At 38.5% G+C, this 25,292-nt stretch overlaps 1 protein-coding gene across 1 annotated transcript in view; it reads left to right on the forward strand.

The window, feature by feature from the left end:
- Positions 1–25,292, forward strand: part of LOC110472633 (uncharacterized) — a 93,148-nt gene that overhangs the window by 48,497 nt on the left and 19,359 nt on the right. Inside the window, exons 8-10 of the mRNA XM_021534487.2 lie at positions 10,717–10,775; positions 13,761–13,881; positions 15,991–16,230. Coding sequence (XP_021390162.1) covers positions 10,717–10,775; positions 13,761–13,881; positions 15,991–16,230 — 420 coding nt within the window. The remainder of the gene's footprint in view (positions 1–10,716; positions 10,776–13,760; positions 13,882–15,990; positions 16,231–25,292) is intronic.

The raw sequence follows: 25,292 nt of genomic DNA on the forward strand, positions 1-25,292 counted from the left end.
GTTTGTAAAAGTCTTTAATTTTGTGCACGGCATTTACTTCTTATTCAGTGGAAAAACTCTTCCCCTTCTCTCTGCAGGTTTAGTGAGTAGCAGATGTACTTTAGCCAGCATAATTTATGATTAGTTAATTTAATCTGCCATAATGACATAAAGTGAGCCTGAAACAAGCTTCTATCAATTTTGCTATTAGAGATAGCATAATATTTTCAAATGTCTACAAAACTGAGTAATTAACCCTTGGGCTGAGTAAAAGAGTCTAACAGACATCTCCCTCACATTCCTTTGTTTTGACAAAATGAAAAAAAAACCCACAGGAGCCCAAGGGTTAAAAATACCAGGTGAGATGTTACAGTATGCAAGACTGGTTTTGTAAGTGAGGTCCAGAAACACACTTGAGTTGCTGTTTTTTCTTTTTAGGCTGCCAAATTTCTCTCCAATGGGGCACCTGATTTCTCTGGAGGGTTGCTTGAAGTGTTGGCATGAAAAGGATAGCTATGGATCAACTATCTATCCCTTAGTTCATTGTTTTTCTCTGCTTTGTAGCATTACAAAAAATGGGTGGCTTTTGTTTAAACAGCAGCTCAGTGTGTTAGATGACCATGATTCAAAGCTTTTGAAAGGGCAAATGCATTTCTCAATATAATACTTTTTGGAAAAAGGGTTTATGTTAGATTTTAACTCTGGAACTTTAAGCTGTATTATTTCTTACTTCATGTCCTGTTTTGTAAATGCAAAAACTGAGAGCTGAGGTTGGCAGGAAATGCATAAGGGGAGATCTGATAGATTCTTGCAAAGAAGGCATTAAGCAGATGTCAATGTTCTGTTAACAAATACATTAAAGAATATTAAATTTGGAAAGCAGTGCTGTTTTGTGTGACCTGCCGTGTAGACACAAGGATTTCAAAGGCCCCAGTGACATTTGCTTTCAATAAGGAAAAATAAACTCTGTTGCAAGAAAATCAAAACTTGAGACTGTTGTGGTAGAAACTGAGGAGGTACAACCAAGGCTGGATATTCAGAGCACCACAGAAAACCATTTGTCATGAGATAATGCAGGGGCACATGCTTAGGGGTGGAACTTGATCTTACAGGGCAGAGAAATATGCAAGGAAATACCTGAAATAATGCTGACTTACCATGTTTGCTTAAAGATGGGGTGCTCTCAAAAGCTGACGGACTGCTGAAGATGGAGCAAACAGTGGTGCTTGGAGTGAGATTGCACTTGATGGGCTTTTGGCAACATAATCTTGCTATACACGAATTAAAATTCCATGGGAAAGTACTACCAACCTGAGAATTTTTGCTGTGTCTGAACTGAGACAATAAAAGTGGCTACTCAGTTTTATGTAGGTTCTCTCAGAAAAAAAAAAAAATATGATGTGACTGAAAGGATCAGTACTGCCCCACAAGCCAAGAATATCTTTCCTGTTTGCTCACCCTCCTCCTGCAACTTAGTTATCATTCTTTACCAGGGTAATTTGTTTACAGCTTCCATCTCTCTCTGCCAGTTTCAGCTGCTACATTTACCCCTCTGTTCAGGGCATAGCATCTCACAGGACTTGGTCATCTTCACTATATAATCAGTTTTGATCCATGACCTCAATGTGAATAACTCAAGAGCGTCTGGATGTAAAGTGCAAGTTTTGCTCTTTGGTACCAGCAGCTGAGTTATAGTAGTAAGAAATGAGCTATTTGTTGCAGGTGGATAGTAATAAAATGCTGTCTTTCATCAAAAGATTTACTTTTTGGTTAAACAGAGGTTAATGCCTCAGGGTATTAGATCTAATACTCTTACAGGGTCATTATCATCACTGCTCTGACTCTTTGCCAAGTCATAGAGATCAATTTATATGATGATGGAGAGCTCCGTTTTCCTTTCATTAGTAGTGGATAGAACATGGGTAAAATTTGGTACCATGTACAATGGTAAATTTATTCTCCAATCATGAATTTAACCAGTGGGATCAGACTTCAGTCTGATAAACATCAGTTAAAACACCAGCACACAGTTGCGTGCATGTTCTACCCCATTGTGTAATTCTGTCATAGAGTCATATCACAGAATGGTTTGGGTTGGAAGGGACCTGAAAGGTTGTTTATATCCTGATGGTACCTACAGACCTCCCCTCATCAAAGCTTTAGCCTACTAAGCATTGTATGGTCTGTTCTGAATATAACTCCTGTGGGAATATACTCACTTAAGAGCAATGCAGAGTTGAAGGTGACTTTTCGTCAGCAGAAACTTAAATTTTGACATTTACCAAGACTTTAAATGAGGGTGATGTGTAAATGAGTTGGGGTGGGGATTTTTTCCTTGTTTGTTTTCCTTTTTTTTTTTTTTTCTTCCTGAGAATTACGGGTCAAGAATACAAAAGCTAAAAATGTTTAATTTTAATTCTGTCTTAAAAGCGGGGGTGACTTCATTTTAGGCAAGCTACCTATATGCTACATACATTATTTGACTATCAAAGCATTTCTACAGTCAGTTAGTATAATAGTTTCCATTTCATTTGCATGATATAGTAGGAATTATGGCTATCTTCTTTAGCACATAATTTTCTTTTGAAATCCATCATTAGGCTGAGCTCATTGAATTCATTATAGGCAGACGTCTCTTGCACTTGTGAAAAAAAATACCACAGAAACCTATTTTTGGGGGCAAAAAACAAAAGGTGAACTTCCCAATGTTTGGGATATTTGGCTTCCATCCCTTGGACTTCTGATTTCCTGTTCAGTGAGAGTCTGTGGCCCTCAGATGTGTGTCAAGTACCCATCGTCTGGGCAGACCCACAGTCTGATGTAAAAGCCACATATGTAGTTAGGGGACTTCTCCACCCTGTAGGTCAACAATCTGAGATTTCTAAATATCTTTATTCTATTTTATTTTATTTTATTTTAAGGAGCAGGGTGGATTGAAGAGAGAGCATGGAAATAAACATAAATATAAGCAAAATCGTGGAAAAGATGTTCTATATGTTTGTTAACAGTCTGTCACAATACCCCCAGTATAGCTATAGCTGCTCTGCTAAATTATGACAGTTTTTTGATTGCTTAGTCCAGGAATTATACAATATTTATTTAAGTAAATATTTAAATGAAAGCAATTAAAATCTTCCATATTTCCTATGTTTTTCACTAAAAATAAATTAATTTAATTTTTACTCTGTTCTTTCACACTTTAAGATCAGAAGGGCAATTAAGGAACTGAAGTAATTCTTGATATTCTATTGAGCTGGAACAATGATTCCTACAGCTGCTATAAATGATGATACTGCATTTGCTGCTGCTTAAGGTAATCTGACTGGTCAGCTCTCTGGCTCATTATCCCACTATAAATTCCAGTAAGGAAGTCCATTTCTATGGTTCAATAAACAGAGGCAATTGGAAAGAGTCTTCAAAGAGAGTTAGTGATTGCCAAATCCTGGTGAAGTTTAAGAGACTTCATCAAGTACTGACCACCTGTTAAAAGAAGCAAATCAGATGAGGATTGTGAGGAAAGCATCAGCATTACTGATGAACAGAGGCACAAAACTGCAAAAAATAAGTACAATAAATCCAAATTTTTAGTTGCTCGTGTATTTTCCAAAATGATCTTTTCCCCCAGGGTTATTTTATTTCTAATTTTAATACATTTGGAGCCAAACTGTAGTCACAGGTGTAGCTAAGTCTACCTTGGTTAGCTTTTATGACAGCTTTTTTTTAAAGCTTTTTAAATTAATCCTTAGCAGCATTAATATATTACATGGATTTTGAGCTGTAGATAAAGGAATTATTCTATATGGTGGAAAATTTTGCTTCCATAGTCTTACAGTAGAGGTGAATTTGTTGAGTGGAACCTGTGCTGTATGCACATCTGACCTTTACTTTGTAGAACAGATTAATTCAAGTGGAGAAGAGCCAGACATCTGGAGCCTGTGCAGTCCAACCTCCTGATCTTGAGGTATATTGGGTTTTTCATGTGTAACCAGACTTTTTAAGGGCTTTGGAGTGCACATCAGTTTGTTAGTGGGAAATAGAACCAGTAGTCTGTAAGTTGAGAAATGTTAAAATACTGTGAAACAGAGTCCAGTTGCATTACATGCCTGCTTATTTATTTAGTATAAAGCTGAAAAATCACCACTGTTGTTCAGCCTGCTGGCAACCTGTTAGCACAGTTGGTTTCTCTCATTGCTGTGCCAGACCTTTAGAAAAGATGCAGCTTTCAGGACTAGGTGGTTATGATGAGAATATATAGTAAAGTCAATGTGTTCACTCAAAGAAACATCAGCACAATGTGACATTATTATAGTTACTTATATCAGCATTCAAATCAGAGAAAGAGCTCAGCTGAATATGTGAAACAATTTCCTTTCAGCAGAGACGGAGCAGGATGTGGACTTGCAGGAGGAAGTCTGTTCTTTACAGAGAAAAATCATTAGGCATGGCAACTTATCGTTGCCACTGTGGTATTTAAGACAATCATACAGTAAACCATACTTAAAGTGTTTTTTCCATCTCTGTAATTTTCATATACTAATTGTAAGTGAATATCTCTCTTAATTATAAAGTGTTCAAATATGTTTGCACACTAGAAACAGAAGATGATGTGAAAGGGAGTACAAATGGGAATTATTGGATAAAGTTAAAGTCTATACTTCTTGATTACAATTATAATGGAGGCAGATTTATGAGGCAGTGCTTTACTGACAGTCAGAAAAAATAACAGGGACTCAGAAAGATGAAATAGATTGTAACCTCTGGCCTGAACATGATTTTTTTGGGCAGCTGAAACAAGAAATTTTGTTGCCATGACTCAAGTTTTCCCTATCTGCAAAACAGACCTAAAATCAGATACCTGCTTTGTGGAAGAGTAAGAGGATTAAAGGTTTAAAGTTTCATGAGGGACTTTGAAAAGGCTTTACAAATAATAAAAACATTCTGTGCTGAAATTGACAAGCATTTTTAAATTGAAGAAGAATGGGGGAAAACCACACACACACACAAAAAAAAAAAAAAAAAATCCAGTGTTTCTGACTGGTATTTCCTTTCAGTTTCCCTTCAGTTGTGTTCCGATTTGCTGTCAGTATCCAAAAAGTAGAGGGAAGTTTTAAAATGCTGAAGTTTATTGTATGGCTTATGAACACTTTTCCATTGTTAATTTAAACTATTCATTTTAGAGCTATAGATTGGCATAGTTCACTTTGGTTTTCACTGGCATCGCTCATGCTGCATGGCTTTATGGTGGAGGGAATGTATTCCCTAATAAAATGTGGTTAGTGTCTTCCATCCTATCTTGGTAGCATATTCTGTTATATCTTACTGTTTAGGATAAAAGTGTCTGAATCTTAGTAACTGGTGGTTTCCAGGCTAATCTGGAGACATCTGAACTTGTGGAACTTTGATGGGCTTAGATGTTTCTGCCTAAAGTCTCTTAAACAGTGGCAAAAGACATTTCAGCATTACATATTTTCGGTGCTTGGCCATGATGGTGAGGTGTTCTCATAAATGGCCTTGCATTCTCTTACAACACTCTCTAGATTTTGATGAGGATACCGAAGGTTTATGACCTTGAAGCTTCATCTTCTCAACTGTGAAGTAGGAAGCATCTGAAGGAGCACCTGGTGGTTCTGAAGAAAGTACAGATTATCTCTCTGTGAACAGCAAGACAGAAATGAGAAGAATGAGTTCTCTGTTTTGAGACTGGAGAGGCAAAATCTTTGTGTTGTAGAAGTTGGGAAGTTGGGTAGCTCTGCAGCAGTCATTTCTCCAGAGTTTTGTCAATGCATATTAAGCAAAGTGATTCAAGTTCTTTTAATTTGTCAGTCTTATCATCTTGGATCAAGATCCTGAATGAGAACATCTCTGTGTTTTGAGGAAATTCAGGTCCTTGTTTATCCCACCTACTTTACAGCTGAATCTAGTTTCCATAGCTGTTCAAAATTAGTGTCTTTGATATATATTCCTTTAAAAGCATTCGCCTTGATAGCAGAATACTACTTTCCTCTGTTGACTGGTAGCTCAGTCCTCACTGCTATGTTAGAAATGATGCAGTGCTTTACAGATTTATCAAAATGCTCAGCCTATAATGTTGTCACTAAATGTATCTGTATCAGTGTAATAAGACTGTAGCACGACTAAAGCAAATCTCACTTTGTGTTCTGCAGTATCAGTTTTAAAACAGAGTTTGAGTTTTGTTACAAAACACTCAATTGTCTAAGTTTTTAGTTTGATTCTTGTGAACAGTAAATTAATTTTCTCTTTGAAAGGAAAGTCAGGGAGGATTTGCTTTGTTGCTTTTTCTCTTTCTCTTTGAAAAACATCTAAGTTTGTGGTGCATTTTTTGGCAGAGTGCACCATCAATAATACTACCATGTGTCCAGGGTTTGTCACAACTTAACTTTCTGGTTTGTGGCCATCTCCTTATCAAGGTCACACAAATTCCAGCAGGTAGTGCAATTTGCAGAACAGTTCTTATCCAGCCCCTTTAGATGTTGCTTCCAATGAAGAGCACTCATTTAAACTCTCTATGCCTCCCTTCCCTGTGATCTCTCTCTACAGTTAACATGGAGCAGATAAGCCTCTCAGAATTTCAGTTTGCCTGAAAAGAATGTTAACTTTTCTTGCAATATTTTTTTTGTTCATCTCAAATGTTTATTCAGCTTTTAACTTGTTTTGTGGTATACAGTGCATTAGGTATTGAAATCACTGGGAATTAATTTCCACACAGCAGCCAGACTGTGAAGGAGGAGAACTAGATGGCACCAGTGGGACTAGAGATCTGGGTTTTCTTTCTAGTCCTGCTGACATTTTGCTTGGTCAGCTCTCCCTTCTCCCATCCATAAAAATAGAGTGGGTAGGATTTCCGCCACTGAAATATATTTTAGGATGCAGAGATGGAAATTCTATGTAAAATATTTTAATTTGATTTCTGTTTGAACCTAGAAAAAGACAGCACTACATGCACTGTGGTGTACCAGCATGATATTTCAAGGGGTGGAATGAAGGGGAAGCACCAACTCTGCATGTAGGATCACTGTGGGCAGTGGGATGCTGCTGGAGACCCCACAGGCTGTGCCTCTGCTGCACCCTGACCTGGTGAGGAAGACATGCAGGAAGGTGGACCTCTACAGCACTCCTTGTATGGAGTAGGATTTTCACCAAGGCCAGTTGTCCACTGGCTGTTTTAAATTGCAATGCGGAGAGCTCCTCAGCAGAAGGCTGTAATAGACTAGGACTGACCGAAAAAGGGTGTGTGTGTAAACGTTTTCCCTAAATGCTCAATTTTTGCTGAACAATAGAAGCCAAATTGATTTTGCTTCAAAGCTTTGCTGAATTTTGTAGGCTTGCTTTCAAGAGGAAAGGATGTGTTTGAGTGGGGTTTTGTTTAATTTTGCTAATTTTTTGAAAAGTACTGTACAACCAGATCCTGCCATTTGTGAAGTAGTTTGACACTGAAAATATCCAGTCAGCACTGATTAGTAGTGCTGAGTCAGGTTCTTGTGCACCATTGTGTGTGTCTAGGCTGACCCCAGACTGAAAGACCTTTTCAAGCCCTGGTCTTGACAACATACTCTGAAATCAGTAGATAGGCCATTTGTGTAATTAGACCTTAAGATAGCTGATGAAGAAACCAGGAGAGATGTGTGAAGGAGCTCACAGCTACAGCAGAGCCTGGTGTCAGGATGGGGAGTAGGACAAAGTGGTGCTGTGATTGAGCCCTTCTGCCTTCAAACAACTCCCCACTTTTCCCAGTACCTCCCAGACCAGCAGTTTGCAGATTTTAGCCACTTATTTTCTGAAGGGGTCCTCAATGTCTATAGAGACTTGAAGCTAAACCACATTTCATGCCTTCTCCTTGGGAACGCCCATTGTCAACAATGGGTCGTTGTCACAGTCTAGACAATGCTGGTGTCATGATGAGAAGCAAGTGCCTTGCTGTGTGTGCCATGGTACATGCCATTGAGAAAAGGCACTTGGTTTATTCCAGTAAAGCTCTAGTTCAAGGGATATTGCAGAAATGTCTATTCCACATTAAAAAAAAAAAAAAAAAAAAAAGAATGTATGTGGGCTGCTCTGTTTTTGAAAACTTAGACATTTTTTTCCTCTATGAAATTGCTTCCTGGTGATGGAAATGTCTGGGATTTTTTTTTTTTTTTCTACTGCATCTACTTTCCTTTAGCTTGCACACCCCTGAGGTAATTAGTGTAGGTTAAAATTTACATAACTGACTTAGGGGTTTTGCAAATAGGAAAGATGGAAATTTATTCAAGGTGGTGAATAATTCATTTTAAAGCAAGTTTCCTGTTTTTTTAATCATGTAGAAGATGTATTACAGACTCATAGAGGTTTTCTGAATAGGACCTTGAGCACTGAATTTTTGATATTTTTTTTCTTAGTATAGGTAAAGAAATATTAACCATGACTCATTGCACTTTTCCTGTTCAATAAGATTTGAATAAACTTAACAAATTTATTAGGTAGATGATAGAGCTTTTTAAAAATTATCATGACACACTGTGACAAATATTTTACTAGGGTCCAGAAGAAATAGTTTTAAATCTTATTCCCATTGCCACTTTAGAAGCAGAGATGGAAAACAGTGCAGTTCATACAGAGAAGCCTGATTCATATTTTCTTTTGAATATTCATTGTTTAATTAAGAATAGGAAGATAAACAAGAGGATTGGACAGCTGTCTGGTAATAAAATAAATTTTTTTTAAAGAAAACTTTAGTACTGGCTCAGTGTAAATCTGGAGTGGTAATGTCTGAATGTTGTTACAATGTTATGGCTACTTGATATTTTACATTTAGTGAGTTTACTATTTCATCTTATTTCTTAATCTAAATACTCACTTCAGAAATAGCTTTCACAGACATCACCAAGAGCTATGTCCAGGAGAAAAAATGTGAACCAAACACTACTCCAACTTTCTGAACTTTAGCTTTAACTGCCTCTGCCCAAAACTTGAAACCTCTTGCCATGTTCTCTGCTGACTGCAGCCTGCTGGACTGTGGGAAGTGTCACAAGGTGGCTCTGACAGACCAGAGACTAACCAGACAGCTACCAGCTCTTCTGGAGCAGAACTCCAGAGCAGAGCCAGCTCCCAGCCCTTCCTGGGGAAGTGGTAGGTGGTACTTTAGCAGCCTGGTGAAAGAAAATCAGTGCCAGTAGGGATGGGAGAGAAATGGGTCCTGCGCTAGAGAGTCCTAGTAAATTTTAACCAAAAGCTGTCCAGGAGCAGGAGGGCATGGTTCTCACCAGTGGAGGGGCAGTGGTGAAGGAAGCATTGCCCATGACACAACTGCAATATGGAAAACTGGAAGGTCTCATTTTGAGCTAGTTTTGCCATGCCACCTTTGTAATTGTTTGTATGTGATGACCTGGAGGATTTATTGCATCCATCTGAGGATAACTGTTGGGACTGCCAACAAATCCCACTGTTCTTTAAGGCAACCTTTTTGTCTCTGCTTTAATTTTACAGGGTTAAAAAAGTTACATTAAAAGCTACATGCACAGGCTTTTGTTGGTTTTGTCTGTTTTTACACTCTGACAATTTTCATTTTGGAAATAAGTAGGATGCTTTGCCTTAGTCTTCAACAGACATTTCCATGCTTCCTTGAAAACAGCCAGAAATTTGTCAAAAAATTAAAAGATTTGGAAGAAATGAGAGACTTTAACAGCCAGATATGGAGCCCCAATGGGGAGTTTTTTTCCACTGACTGTTGCATTGTCTCCCTACCAAAATGACTTTTTGCCTTTGAGGCTTGATGAGAGTAGAAGTGGAACACAGTTTCCCAATGTTTGGATGACAGTCTAGGGTACACAGTAGGATGCTTTCAAATTCTGTATTGGTAGTGTTGTATTCACATTTTATGTTGGTCTCAAGGACACCCAGTAGAAGATCCAGACATGAGAAATGCCCTTGAATGTTCAGCAAGATCTCTGAACAGTGCAGATCATGGGGAAGAATTTTGTTTTCATGAGTGTACAGCCCTCAGCAGTTATTATGAGTTTTTGCACAGAGAACACAGCCTAATACATGCTGATGCTAGCTTCTAGATGGAAAGACTTTTCCAGCTTGCTGTGCAAGAGAAAAATAACTTCAAGCCCTCCAGCTTCATGCTGGAGAGCTGCAGAACTGCTGGGGGAGAGGACTGCTCATGTGAGTTAGCCTCCCACGCACCATAACCTTCAAAAATGCCAGTCCTTCTCACCAAAAGATTTAAAAACTTTTGTGGTGAGACAAGAAAGACATCAAGATTTGGAGCAGATTTAAAGCAAGGCTTTAAGATGTGAGTTCTCTGGTCAGCCTAACTGCATTGTGTGCTGTTTTGTTGTGTGTGTGTGTGCAAACACACTTGAATGTACCTATGCTTACATATGTCTGTCTGACTACGTCTTGTAATAATGACTGTAGGACACTTCTGTATAAAAATATACGTTGTACCAAAAAGCTTTTAAAACAAGATGAGAGCTCAGTTTCTCTTGGAAGTAGTGCAGTAAACATGGGAAAACACACAGACACACAGGAAAAAAAAGTAATGGAAAAAAAACATAATAAAGTAATGGTGGCTAAAGTTCCTTATTGCTTGTGAAAAGCTTCAACCAGAAGACATAAGGCAAACCTCTGGAAAATTGCACGTTTATAGCTTTTATTTCCATGGTATTTCTGTACACTTGGAAATAAATTCTGATTTTTCTTTTTCTTCTTGGCATGTGGGACTCAATGCATAAGGGAGCTTCTCACCACAAGAAGCAAAAGTGGAGAGCCAGGATTCATGAACTCTTTCAAAGGTACGTCAGATAAGGGCTATTTTGTAATTCTATCTAGTGTACTTTCCTTCTAAAGGTCTTTCAGTTCTTTACAGATATTAATGGAGGGAACTTCTCTCAGAAAAAGGACCTCAGGACTAGAGACATTAAGCCTGTGCATTTGAAAGAGGTCTCTGTTTTGGATTACCTCTGTTTTCAGATACCCAGCTTGGGTTGTAGTTTTTAAGGGCTACACACAGTGCACTTCAAAAGGTGACCAAATGGCTTCTCCCAGCATTCTTCATCCTTGCCTCTGAATTAGTCTTAGAGAGTGAAGGAGGTAGGAATTGGAGCAAAGTTTTTATGATCAATGACATTCAGATAAATACATGCATTGGATTACCTGTAAAGAAATGAACAGATGAAATAAATAACCCTCATGAACAGAGCAAAGGAAGCCATGTTCAGCTGTGACAGCTGATGAGCATGCTGCTGAGCACAAAAGAGGCCTAACTTCACCAAATAAATTATTGTCTTCAATCTAATACCCGGAGAAAGGACAAAAATGGTGCAACTAGGAAAGAGATCAAATGTGGTTATTTAAATGTTTGATGTTCAGTAATGAAAACTGTTTACCTTAATAATTGTGTATTAGCAGCTAATAAAGGCAATAGATACAGTAGTTTAAAAGTAATAAAATCAACAACAAAGTGTATTTAATTTTAAATTGAATTGCAAGCAAATGGGCGTCCTAATGAACCCCTGTGTCAATGCAACTCTAACCAAATTAAGTGAAATAATTTCTATCATGAGAAGCTAAGTAAATACAAAGTTCCAAACAACTTCTCTCCTTGAGAATGCTTTAACTTCTCAGATGTTTCAGATCTATGAATTAGTTAGAGCCATTCAAGAATTGTTTTTTGATATACTTCTGTTTAGGACAGCTGGACCCAAGTTGATGTGATTAAAGCTCAGGGATAAAACTTCAAAGGTGTTTGACCCTGTGCTTCACATATTCACTTCTTAGCATTTGAATCTTGTCCTTATTTCTCATCAGTTCTGGCTTGGGCAATATTTCCATGTGCTTCATTGCCACTAGCATCCACACAGACCTTCCAACTGATTCAGTTATTGCTTAGGAATTTATGTGATACAATTCTGCTGTAGACGAATCTGGAAAACCGTTTAACTATGAAGCAGTGGTAATTCTACTTATGTAAATATGTACATATTCCAAAGAAAAAAATAGGCAAGGTCTGAATAGAAACTGATTTGTAGCGATGTCCTATGATCTTGGGGGCAGGAGCATCTGTTTCAGAAGAGGAGAATTTGAGCCCATATGTTACATAAGTAGTATGAATGCATGAGTCTGGGATGTTTAGCATGACCCTAATTTTCTTAATGAAGAACCATGTTACCTGTTAATCTTTACAAATGTGGAGACATCTCATATAATCACCTATCCTGCAAAGGAGGAAAGTGGGAATGATGGCATTGGTCAGAAAATACTGAAGGAATGCTTCAGAAGTGCAGTCCAGAGAAATGTGGTTGGTTTTGAGTCTTGATTCTTCTTTTTTTTTTGACTGAACACCAAGTGATAGTATTTTTTTTCTTTTTTTGGTGGCTGAAGATTTAACAGGGTGTGTTGCTTGGGAGCCTAAGACAGCCTATTCTCTGATGCCTATGTTGTAGGCATCCCACATTGCCAGTGCACATGATGCAGTGTTTTTTCCTTGGCTCTATGTGGCTCCTATTAGGAAGCTGCAGAGAATTCCCTTGACCTCCAGCATGGCTCAGAACCAGCCCAGAGCCATGAACAGCCTGCTCAGCCTCCACCTTCTGAGAGCCACCATGTCTTTGTCTGTGCCTGCCCTGGCTCCACCTGCAAGTGTGGCTGGAATATCACCAGCACTGATGTGACTGACTGACTCTCCCTGGCCTCCTAAAGCACTTTGTGGAGGCAAGAGCTAATGTGTTTCGAAGCCAGTAGAGCATCTACAGATGTTTTTACTTTGGGTCAATAACATTTAGATGCTGATGACACTTAGGAACAGAGGAATTACTCATGGTTCTGTGTCTGTTGAAAGTTGGGTTGGGATTGCCAAAGCATGCAGCTTTATAGTGCTCATTGTAAATGACTTAGTTTTGCATTTGCTCCTGCTGTGTTCTAGGAACGAGGTTTTCTCCATAGGGTACTGTGCCTTTTGTGTATCCTGTGCACTAAGGGCAGCACTGGTTTATCCCGTGTTGGGCTATTCTTGCACAATTTACTGATATTCTGTGATGCCATAGTGACCTTTCTTCAGAAACAAAAACCTAACAAATTTGAGTTTATATAAATTACCCCCCAAATCACTTTAAAGATGAAAGAACTGAACATGTGAATAACAAGGAAGGTTCTGTGGTTTACATACACCTGAAAGTTTGTGTATGTGCATGTATATAATTTGTATATATAGCTCTTGTCCTGTATATATTCTGAAGATTTATAAATTATGTAAGATATAAAATTACAATACTTTTTTGGAAAAAAAAAGCCAACAAAAAACATAATTCATTTTTTAAAACAGAATTCATTTTTTAATGGTTTAGAGCAACCTAAGCCCCAAAGAATCAGTGTTTTCAAAAAACCTTTCCAAGTTTATTGAAGCTGTCAGTCAGTTCTCAAAGTGGTGACAGAAGCAATGGCTTCCTACTGAAATATTCTTGACCTGGATCCTAAGTCCCAATGCTGGACAGAGCCGATTACAGACAGGCAGTGAAAGCTGGGGTTCCTTATGTTGACCTGTGACACCAACTTACAAATACTGGTCTTGTTTGTTTTTTTTTTAATTATTATTATTTTTAATGTTGCTTTTTGAAGTCTAGCTATTTCTCTGCTTTAGCACACTCTTGTTTCTCCTGGGTGCATCTTATGGTATGTGCAAGGAAAACATCACACTGTTGTATTTCCAACAGCAAGTGCTTTCTGTCTATTCATTGTAGTTAATTTTTTTTCCATTCTTCTTCCCATTCTAACCTCTGCAGAGTGGGAAGTCAGCTACTGAAAAAAGAGCAGAGTGGAATTGAAGAAAAAGTGGCAGCCAGTGTTGGTAACCTTAGAGATGTGAATACTGGATTAAATGGAGCAGCAGGACCTTGTGGGAAGGTGAGATTCTATATGAGTGCTCTTTTCCCTGATACGAACTGCTAAATCACTGCATCAATTGCATTCCATTATTATATTTTGGTTTTGTTTTTCTATTTTCATAGTTTAAGAGGATAGAATTTAGCAGGTTTCAAAATATGCTTTCCAGCAAAAGTAACCATATGCTTTAAAAGAATGTCTAAAGCTATTAATGATGAATCATTTGGGCATGGCAAGAGTTCTTCAAAACAGTTTGTCAGCGCTGGCCAAGCAAAGTCTTTCAGCAGGAGATGAGACAGCTATGCCACCATGCAAATGAGACAGGCTTGAAATATGATGAATCTTCTATCTCCTTTTCCTACTCGACTGACACTCGCTTTGAGGAAGGTTGTAAATGCAAGAGAGATTGTGGTATAATTCCTCAGACTGGCGTTTCTGCCCCCCAGTCACTATTCGATTATCTTCCAAATTGCTGTGTTTCAGAGAGATAAAGATTTTTTATGGCTTGCTGACTTGAAACAACCAGAAGAGCCAGAAAAGAGATGGCTAACCGGCCATGCATAGTAATTCCATTGGTAAATGACAAAATCTTTGTTTGTATGACATTTCCAAAGTTACTACAGAAGATGAATCTAAAATACAAAATGTCACATTTGGCATGCAAAACTATCACAATATATTTCAGTATAAAATTCATAGAGGCGTTTAATTTAGAATGTGTTTAATAACGAAGGCTGCCTGCATCAGTAATCCTGCCTTGAGGTTTAAAAAGATTGTCTTATTTATTCATATAATGTTAATTTTTTTATATATGATTCAGAAACCAAAAATATTAAGGTTAAATCTTCATTGTTAATTAAGATTTTCTAATTAAGCTGAAAATAATTGTCATTCAGATTAGTTGTTAAGTATGGTTTGTGTGGAGAAACAAAAGAAGTTTAACAAATTCAGCTGTTTATTTAACTGCTTAATTTAATTCCAGAAGCTTTCTATCTATATGGAAATATGCTATCTCTTCCAAAATAAATCCAAGACAGGATTAAAGAAGAGATTATTAGCTACTGTAGGCTTAAACTGTGAGACCACTAAACCTAGTAGTCAAGGTAGCCATGTGATTCCTAAATGTGGCATGGGTTCTGATATCCAGCTGCATTAAAAGAAGACCTAGCACTAGTCTTTTCTCAAAATAATGCAAGAAATTGATTTATTGGGGAAAAGAGAAACAACTATGCTGATTTTAAGCACTATATAATTAGTTATGGCAGAAAGAGTTTTATCCATTCAAGTCGACACTGGAGCCAAACTGGGAGTCCCTGTTGTGTGCCTGACCCTGCAGATTGCATTTGGACAGCACCAAAATATCTTCTGATACAGTGGGACAGACCTTATGCCATTATTCAAGCAAAGCTGGGTAAAGATCATGCCATTGTACCTCTATACTGGGAAGCTCAGCATAGAAGGAAAGCACCAGAAAAGCATTTACTTACTAAATATTCTGAAACTCAGACAACATCTTGTCAACAGCAAGCGGCAGATGTTTTCTTTTTGTCTGGACTTGGAATAAAGGTGCCTGTAGGGAGTTTTTATTAAACTCTACACGTGTTGCACTTTGATTACTATTTTTAAGAGAATCTGATTATGATAATCAGAAGGTGAAAGGATAGTCTGAATGTTACACAGCACTAATAGCTTTGGCAAGGCTAATAATTAGTATAAAAACATGGCCTGCCCTGTCTTTCACTCTGTGCCTGCAGCTTGCTCATCACATCATATATTGTGCCGATCTTGAAAAGCATGCTGTATTTTTGAAGGTATTGTTTTCCAGTTAATTCTGCCTCATTATTGTAGGGTAGTGTCTTCTGGTGTCATACGTCACCAGCTCCACCTTCCCCCCAAGGATGCTGAACATTTTATTAGTAGTATTTGTATTGTTTTTTCTTTTATCTGCCATCTCTATGACTTTTGACCTCCCTAATTGCAGATCCTTGGTAAGCAGTAGGTAATTGCAGGCTGAACAAGAAGCGTGTTGTCTGCTTTTCAGTAGTTATTTTCTGGAAGAAATTTGTCCTTGCTAATTGTGTGGTTGAAGTGAGCCCAGCCCAGATCAGTAACTCTGAACCTTCTCCCTAGGTTGACTGCTCCAAGATGCCACAGCCACTAGAAATTCACATCAGATGCCTGAGGGGAGTCAAAGATAAGGTCCCTAAAGGCCTCTACACTCTCAAAGTTTCTGTTCTCAGTTGCTTAGGTGGTGCTGTGGTGGAGTGGTCTGAACTGGAGGAGCAGCCTCAGGCCAGGACAACACGGCCTGTTAGTCACGGTGGAAACTTCTACAACACTGAAATCTACTTTGGACAAAGTATCCAGACAGTAAGCAACACTTCATAAATATTCTGTCTATGCTTTGAAAGTTAAAACACATCCACCTTTCTCCTTTAGGCTTATATATTTAATGCATTCCATCATGTTAATAATTTATTTAATAATTTAAGGTGCAATTTAGGAAGGTACAATATTTTCCCCCCTAGGTTAACCCTCATCACTCACTTTAAAGGTGCCAAACATATCCTACATCATATAGTGTTGTCAGCTAATTTTAAATTTTACTTTTATTCTCTCTTATCTATGCAGCTTGTCAGCTATGTAATTTGATTTCTGTAAAGTAGCTTTAGAATAATAAATGAATGAGTGGGTGTATATAAACACATGAATGCCCAAATCCTTCTGTGAGTTTTTAGCTCCATTGACCCCCACTTGCCAAAAAAGCAGCATTTGGATTATTTTGGAAGAAGCCCAAACACTTGAGGCTCTGTTCTGTCTTTTGCAACTGAGGCACACATATTTTCCTGCCTAAGCATGCTGTGCATGGCAGGATTGTTGTGTGCCAGTTGCTCACTGTTGGAGCTAATGCCTGATGCTGGTTGGAACATTGGTCTCAGACAAACTTTCTGGCACTTGAAATCTTCTTTACAGTTTAAAAAACAATCTTCATCTCTCTCAGAGTGATTTTTTTTTTTTTTTTGTGCATGTTATGAGGCATTGGTATAATGAGGAGTCTTTTCTGTTTTCAGTAGTTTATTTTATGGTATGACCTGAATGGTAGATTTCCTCCTCCACATATTCTGTTGTGTACATACAGGAAAGACAGACAGCTCCTATCCCAAAGAGCTTTCAGATAAAGCAACTTTTATGTGTGGCACTGATGCCTTCAGTTACTTGCAGATAGGTAATTTCAGATGTTGGGTTTGTTATACATAAAGTGCTGCTAAGTCACATTTTCTGCTTTTTAATTCTTTTTCACCTGTAATGGATAATGAGCAGTGTCTGTAGATACAGCTATTGGTGCAAAAGGAAATGCATATATAGAGAGGGAAACTGCGAATGGGATTTTCACATGATGTTAAAACAAATCCACACATCTGTCAGAGAAATCACTGATTACTGTGATGCCCTCCTAAGCAGGATGCACACATATGGGTTGTTTGCCTTGAAGTATTGTCTTGAAAGAAGAAGACTTGGCACTAGGACTGAATGATTCTAGCATGTCCTGCTTCTTACTTTCAGCATCCCATTTCTTCTAGGTCTTTGCAGGTGTTGCACTTTCAGGTTTGCTTCAAAATGCTCTTGGAACTTCACAGGGTACATTTAATTAGCATCTTCACCAAACTTCATTTTTAGACTAGTGAACTGGGTGCAGGAATTGGGCAAGTTCCCTTAAAATACAGGAACAGGAGTTGGATTCAATGACCTATTGACTTCATTACTGAGTGATGTACAGCAAAAGCCACAGTTTTAGAGAACCCTCTCCAACAGCTCATTTTGGAGACACAGGGTTTGTTGTACCGTAGATGACTCTGCCTTTCTGATCTTCCACCTTGGTAGTGGTTCACAACCTTAAAGTATGTTTGAAAAGAAACCTTTAGTGTGTGTGCTGAGATATGAGGCAAATTTTGGGCTTCAAATGGTTAGCATCTACCACAAGACTTAGGGTAAGTAGTGAGGTCTGAGTGGTGAACTGGATGTGAGCATCTGGGTTTGAACAGAAACTTACATTCAGCACTGCTGCCCTGGGATATATTATGGTGTGAGAAATAGAAGTGCTCATAAATGAAGAATATGCTTTTGTTTCCACTGGCCAGAATAATAATAGGAGTTCAGTGTAAACATGGTGAAAATGAAGACATGCATGCTTGATATTGAAGGAAAGCCTAATTTTAACTAATATATTAGAGAAATTGTTCCAGAACACTACATCCTTCCAAAAATAATAACCCTGTCATGTCGGCAAAGTTGGTGTCAGCGTGGGTTACCTGCTGCGTACAGAAAGTGCTGGTCATGTAAGTTAGATCTGCCTCAGGGCTAGTCTGACTTGCACACCCGACCTTTCAAAAATGTTTTTTGTTCATTAATCAATGTTCTTTGCTCCAGCTTGCCAGCTTCCCTCTTTCCGCTCCTTCATTGTCCTCCTTTTTAGTTTGTCAACCTACCTCCCCCAGTAACCCCTGACTACATATTAGACAGAAGCTCCTAATAGCTCCAGTTGAATTTTATTTATCCTTCAGTAAGGCCAGACAGTCACACAAGTAATTTATTTTTCTTAAATTATGCTGAAAAAAACATGTATGAATGCTTTGGATTGTGGTAAAACACGATTGCTGTTTCAAATGACTTTTTACAATTTTACAAATAGCAACGGACTGCATGATCTGAAGGGGATTTGTTTTAGACTCAGCATTTCAAGGATATTTTTGTTATTTAGTTTATGCAAGTGGGCTGTGGGCTTTAATAGATTAAGTCTGTATGGTTTAGGCAAAGTGAGAGCTATTCTGAAGTTTTACCTACATTATAAAACAAACTCAATGTGAATTTGAGATTAAAAATTTGCAGTATAGGTTAATTGGTGGTGAAGAAGCTTTGTTCCTAAAATTCCAATATATTTTTGCACTGCCAGGTTTTTCTTAGGTCTGGAATGGAAGTTGAGTAAGGAGAGGATAGGAAAGGAGATGAGATGCTTACTGTGCATAGAGTAAGGCAGTTATGTAGCTAGGTTGTCCTTGGCAGCACATGTACAGATGTCACTGCATCATTTTTACACTAGAACAAGGATTTTACAAGTATTGTTTCCTGTTTGCTGTCTCATGGTGGATAAGATCATACTGTGGATAAGACCTAAGCAGCCACTCAATTTTTTTTTTGATCATGGTGTATTTAAAGCAATGTTTTACTTCACAAGATTATGTCCCAGTGTTAACAAGTCTAGAATACATTCTTCACCTTAATGATGGCTTGAATGAGTTGCAGTATGCAAAAGCTTAATTTCACTCAGAAAAAGAAAGTTCTTGGGTTTTTTTGGGTTTTTTTTTGGTTTTTTTTTCTTCCCTGTCTGGCTTTTCTTAAGTTCAGTAGACATTAAACTAATTATATGAAACATTTACAACAATAAGAACAAATCTTTATTTTTCAGAATCAAATTATTAATTGGCTCCAAAGGAATAAAAATTGGAGTGTGATAAAAATGCTTCTCTTCTTTTAAAAAACTATTTTCAGCTATAATTTCAATTATCAGGACCAAAATATTTTGTTGAAAATTGCCAACTTTGCTTACAGGGTAGGAACCTTTAAGGAATATGTTCCTATTTCAAGTATTTGCAATTTCTGAAACACTTATTTAGGAAAAAATGTTGCCTATTAAGAGGAGTTTTTATTCAGAATGGGAAGTTCAGATAGGAAATTTTCAGCTATTGTGAAGGGCACTATAAGCCAATGACGCCGCCTTCAAGTGACATTTAGAAAACATTCATTACACTGTCCAGTCACCTGGGAAGTCAGTCCAGCACTGCTGAACAGAATCAGGGACAATTGTGTCAGGGCTCAGCTCCCTAAACTGGTTTTTAACCCTGGTCTCACTGCATCCATTTGTCATCAATCCTTATTCTGTGAGAGCTTTCAAAACTGACACTTCAGCAAAAGAGGTGTGAGCTCCACAAGTGTGTAAGCACTGGTGCTACACTTTCCCCCAGCATACCTGGAACTTGGAACAGTACTGAGTCTGTTCATGTGCATGAAAAGATACCATTGCTGACAGAACTGTTCGCAGAACTGAGGATTTTTAAAGAGTATATCAACTGGTTAATATTTATGTATCAGCGTGGCGAGGTACTAGCAATATTATAGCAGTAGCTGGGTACCATTTTGTTTTACTTGAGGGAAATTCAATATGAATAAAACAGCAACTTTTCAAACATGACATTTAATCCACTCATGTAAATCATACCAGGAGATCTATTATTCATTATTAAAAGGGCACCATATTTTTATTATACTGAAAATGAAACACAAATGCTGTGAAAAATTTAGTGCCTTTTCTTGAAGTTTCAGGACACTTATCATGCAGTCATCTAGCAGGGGCTGACACTCATTTTAAAATATAGCTACAAAATTAATAAATTTGAACTCTTGCTTGGAACGAGAGGATGTTCTATTTCACTGAATGAGGGATTTATTATTTATTTAAGCCTTCCTAAATACTTCAGATGGCAAAGTCCTTTGATAATGTTCATATTTGGAGATAGATTTGTAACAAATAAAGTTCATATCTTTGTTGTTATTAGTCATTTCCAGCATTTTCTTCCCTGAAGTGCATTTTGAAAACTACATACATCAGAAACTGATTAACATGACCTTAGGTATTAATTCTTAAAATATGATGAAACAAACAGTTTCAAGGACATTATTTTCTGTATGTCAGCAGCTGTCTAAGGACTATGATGCTTTTAATAATTACAAAACAAGGTATTATTGGGAAAAGTAGACCACAAACTTCCCTTTTCCCCCTCCTCCCCTTCTGGTTTATTTTATTCTTGAGTAAAAGGCTGGCACAAGTGAAGAACATCTAGCTCTAGGACACTTTATAGGACATAACATAAGAGTTTGATACAATAAAAAAAAAAAAAAGATAGTGCTTGGCAGTGCCAGAGGACTTTCAAAATGAGAGGCACTTAAATTTTCTCTGGATGCAATTATTTGTAGTTGGGATGAAAATGTGCTACGTGAGCCTTTTGGTAAATTCAAGAACTAAGCTTATACAGACACTTGTATTTATTTGAAGACTGCAGTGCTGATGTTTTTTTCACAGAGAAGAAACTCATAATTTTTACTGCTTTTATTTTGTTTATTTGAGTTTGTTTGGGGGTCTGGTCTTTGCCATTTACTAGATATCTCTGTAACAACTCCAAATGCACATTTTCAGAGCAGTTCTTACAAAGCTACTACATATTAGAATCTGGTGTGTCTACTTTGTTTAGCACTGTGCACTTTATTTACGTATCTAAAAGGTTACTACTTATCCCGAGTTTTGTTTCTTCGGTGATTAATTGGAGTTATTTTTTGCATGTTGTCTGGTCATTGTGCTCCAGTGGAGATTTCTCTTGGAAACACCTGCTGAAATGCAGTGTGTGTGCTGGATCACCTTAAAGCAATGCATGCTGCCCAAAAATGTCAGAAATGTGATCTATCTTACAATGCATCATATCTGACTAGAGGAAAGTATGTAGCCTGCTTTGGTAAATCTAGCAGACATATGTTAAACATCAAAAGTGTCTGGGGACAGCATTTTATTTTGAACCACTCCATGGTTTATTCCCCACTTAATTGGAAATTATATCTGTAAGAGATTTTGACGTGAGCCATAGGATATAATAGTTGTAAAAAAGTCATACATTATCTAGGGCAAACCAGCAGGAAGGCAGAATGCAACCTCTGCCTGTATCCTTAGCTCCAAGTGAATCCCAAACAACAGAGAACAGCAAGAACAAAATTATTGCCAGCCCCAACAAAAAAATTCTGTAATTGGAAAAAAAAGAGCATCTCCATGACTCACCAGAGCTGACAGTCTGGAACTGTGAAAAGGGACTTAAACTGTGTTTTGGTCCAGATTTGCAAGTCATGGGAATGCTGGGATTCTTTTGTGGTTTTTTGTGGTGGTTTTTTTTTTTTTTTTGCCTTTACATACTTGGTTTTAAAGAATTTCACGTTTTAAATAATTATCTGTGAGCTCAGAATGAGCAGGGTAGTTGCAAAGCTGTATGACAGAAATAGGAAGAATACTTTATGCAACTAAAGAACAAAAAGCGATCCTGTTTAATCACACAATTTTTAAGCAGAAAACACAAGGAAAAACTATTTTGTACTCAGAGACTTGTCTTTCTCTCTTGTGGAAAGAGAGCAGAGCCTAACCAAGTCTGGGCTATCCATGAAATGCCAAAGGAACAAGAGCTCTGGATTGTCACTGCTTCCCTTGCGGAGTGAGTGTTGCTGCATCCCTGGCTGGACTGAAGCTTATGGCTGAACAGATGGCTACCTGAGGTGTGATGGGGAATCCAGAACAGCATCAGGGAAGAGACATGAGATGGAGCAGCTGCTGGACCACGAAAGAGAGGACAGCTGCCTGCTCCTCCTCTGGAGCCTGGGGCAGGCAGAGCGGCACTGCTGCGTGACTCAGCCCTGCATGCCGAACGAGCCACGTCTTCATGAGACTCCTTGGCTCCAAGTGGTTTCTGGGCAAAGTACGTGTCCTCTTGACACAAAAGAAATAAACTTTGCTGTATTGTGTCTGTAGTCCATGTTATCCTGGAAAGCTCATGCTCTAACCGTGCTGAAATCAGTCTCAGGGATAAATAAGTGAAATGGGAGTGTCAGGAGAATGAACTGGGGTTCCTGCTTCCCTCTCACAAAGACAGCTACTCCCTCGCAAGATGAGGTCAGAATCCACCCAGGCCAGTATATCACCAGAAGCGCTCAGGGAGGCAGGAGCTGGATGTACCATACATTACTACTCCCTGCTGGTCCAAGAGCAGAAAAGAATTAGCAGCAGATGTGCCAGGACAATTAGCAACAGATGCAGAGGCTAAAGCTCGCAGAATGCAAACATTATTCCTCTATATTAGGGAAGATAAAAGGCCAGATTCTGGTCCTCTGGTGTAAGGTACTTGTGCATGAGATGCTGCTGGAGCTAACTATGGGCTGAGTTATCACTCCTAGAGAAGAGGCAGGCAATGGGGAGATGTCGCTGCTCTGGTAGCATGGGGGAGGGCAGGTGTTTGCACTGGGGCACTTGTCGTGACTCTGGGGTGATTTGGCACCGTGTGTCAGGAGGAATCCTGCTCTCTGCCACCACTGAAAGCAATGAATAAATTGCCTGCTTACAAATACTGCTGTCCTGTGCTCCTGGCAGGTCATGAGCCTGAGCTTATGTGCTGTGGGACAACAGCTTCTGGTCCATAGTCTACTCTTGTCAGGGTTGCTAGGTGCCAGGAAAAATGGTGGTACTGCTTGGAGGCCTGAGGAGACCTGCAAGCTGCACAGAGAGGAGTAATTTTACCTGTGCCAGGCTTGAAAGGCCTATTCTCTTAGAGAACAGGGGGGAAAAAGTAATTGTGGGGAAATGAATGATATGTCACTGTATGGTCTTCATCTCTTTTGTGTGTTATTTTGTATTCAGATACTTGTTTGAAGACAGGCAGTGATGGAAAGCTGGGGAAATAAGTTTTAAGCTATTCCAGAACATTCTGGTGATAGATAGGGACTTTTGAAAAAAACCCTAATAAAATGATATTTTATTTTTACTTCAGTCCAGGTTTATATTTCCTCCCCTCTGGCCTTTTATAAATTTCAGAGTTACACAAACACTTCCTAAGAATGCCCTTCTCCCTGCCTGTATGCTGGCCTTGCATATAAACAGGGAGAGCTTGAAATCTGGTTGTGAAAGCTCCCCTTTAACTGGTCAATAACAGCCTCATCTCCAGAACTATTCATTTGACATAGTAAAGTTATTTTTATTTGTTAATGATGGGAGCTGTTTCCCATTTAAAAGATTTTCTACCTGTGTTTTACACCACTGACATTCATGAGCTGTTGTTTTCATAATCAGAAATGGGCTGTTTTATGGCATTTTTAAAGATTCTTCTCTATAACAAGTAAATATTGAATTGTCTTTGCATATTTAAATTCACCTTAATCTGTTTGAATTGTATTGGTCAAATTTTTATGTGTTATGAATTAAGTAGTGTGACTTTTGTCTATTTTTTTTTCTAAATTGAAAGCATTTGCAGAGGAAAGAAGAAAAAGTTTATTTCTTTTCTGACAAGGTTAAAGCCCAATAGTAAGTCAGACAAAAGCCCCCAAAAGCTCACACTAGATATGTTTATTGAAATATTCAAATAGAATTCATTCTCTCTATAGAGTGAAACTGTGGTGGCATATGGGAAAGTAAGATATATTACAATAAAACTGATATAAAACAGTTGAATTCAGAAACAGTGGCAGGAGATAATTTTAGTTCATTATGATTTAATTCAATTAAATGCAACACTGTTAACTGCAGACTAAGAAGTATTACTTGTGCCTGTGCAGGCACACGCAAGCATTATTTATTCTCTGCCGCATCTCTCTTTGCAGAAGAAATTACACCAGTGAAAGGGGGGTGCTCAATGCTTTCATAGCACTGTAAAACTCTCTATACCTCACAGACCTCAGTGGAAATTTGACCTGAGTAAGGAGAAACATTGAGGTAAGGTTTTGGAGAGTGGACCCCTCAAAACCCAGGAAGATGTCCTTAGGTAGTACATGCTCTTTGAATGTCAACAGGGTTGGTGCAGGCTTGTGGATTAATTTACCAGATAGTGCCTCAAATGAGGTTACCACCAGCAGGGAAAATATAGCTTCTAATTATATTTTTTTTCTTCAGAACCAAAAAAATCCATCAGAACAAACTGCTCAGTCTGAGCTGCCTGTCTACCCCAGGCACTGCTCTGAGTCTCCTGAAGGAGAGAAGTTACTGATCCCTGTCCTCTTCCTCCACTTACCTGAGCTGTTCCCTGCTCTGCACCTGAGCACAACAGCTCAAACCCACAGAGGCACGAAGGCATTCAAGGTCTGTGGGTTTCAATCTGAGCTATCTGCCTAAATGCCTTTGTGCATACATGCCTAAGGGCTGTGCTGGCCGTATCCCAAATCCCAACTCAGGCTCACAGCCGAGGAGGAGGCTAATGAAGGGCAGGTGGCACAGGGCTGAGCTCTCTCCTTTCTCCCAGGGCTTTCTGACTCTGTGGGTGAGCTGTGACAGAGTGTGTTTGTTGTGGCAGTGGGAAAAAGTTTAGCATGGACCTAAAGGCACCTGCATGAATGTTTGGCATGATGGCATAGAGTAACAAGTACAAGCTTGGCTGGGATTTTTGTATGGATTCAACAGAAAGAAATTCCTTATTTGTCAGGTATGTTTTATTTGACCGTGTTAAGCTGAGAGGTGTGACACTGTCCTACCTGGGTCAGGCACGCAGTGTTCATGCTTAAGGACTCCTTATAGTCCTTACAACCTCAGACTGTGTAGAGGTGGGTGTATTATAAAGTCCTTGCTTATGTTTTATGATTATGTG

The sequence above is a fragment of the Lonchura striata genome, chromosome 1, assembly GCF_046129695.1.
Source record: "Lonchura striata isolate bLonStr1 chromosome 1, bLonStr1.mat, whole genome shotgun sequence".
In the NCBI taxonomy this organism is placed as follows: Eukaryota; Metazoa; Chordata; class Aves; order Passeriformes; family Estrildidae; genus Lonchura; species Lonchura striata.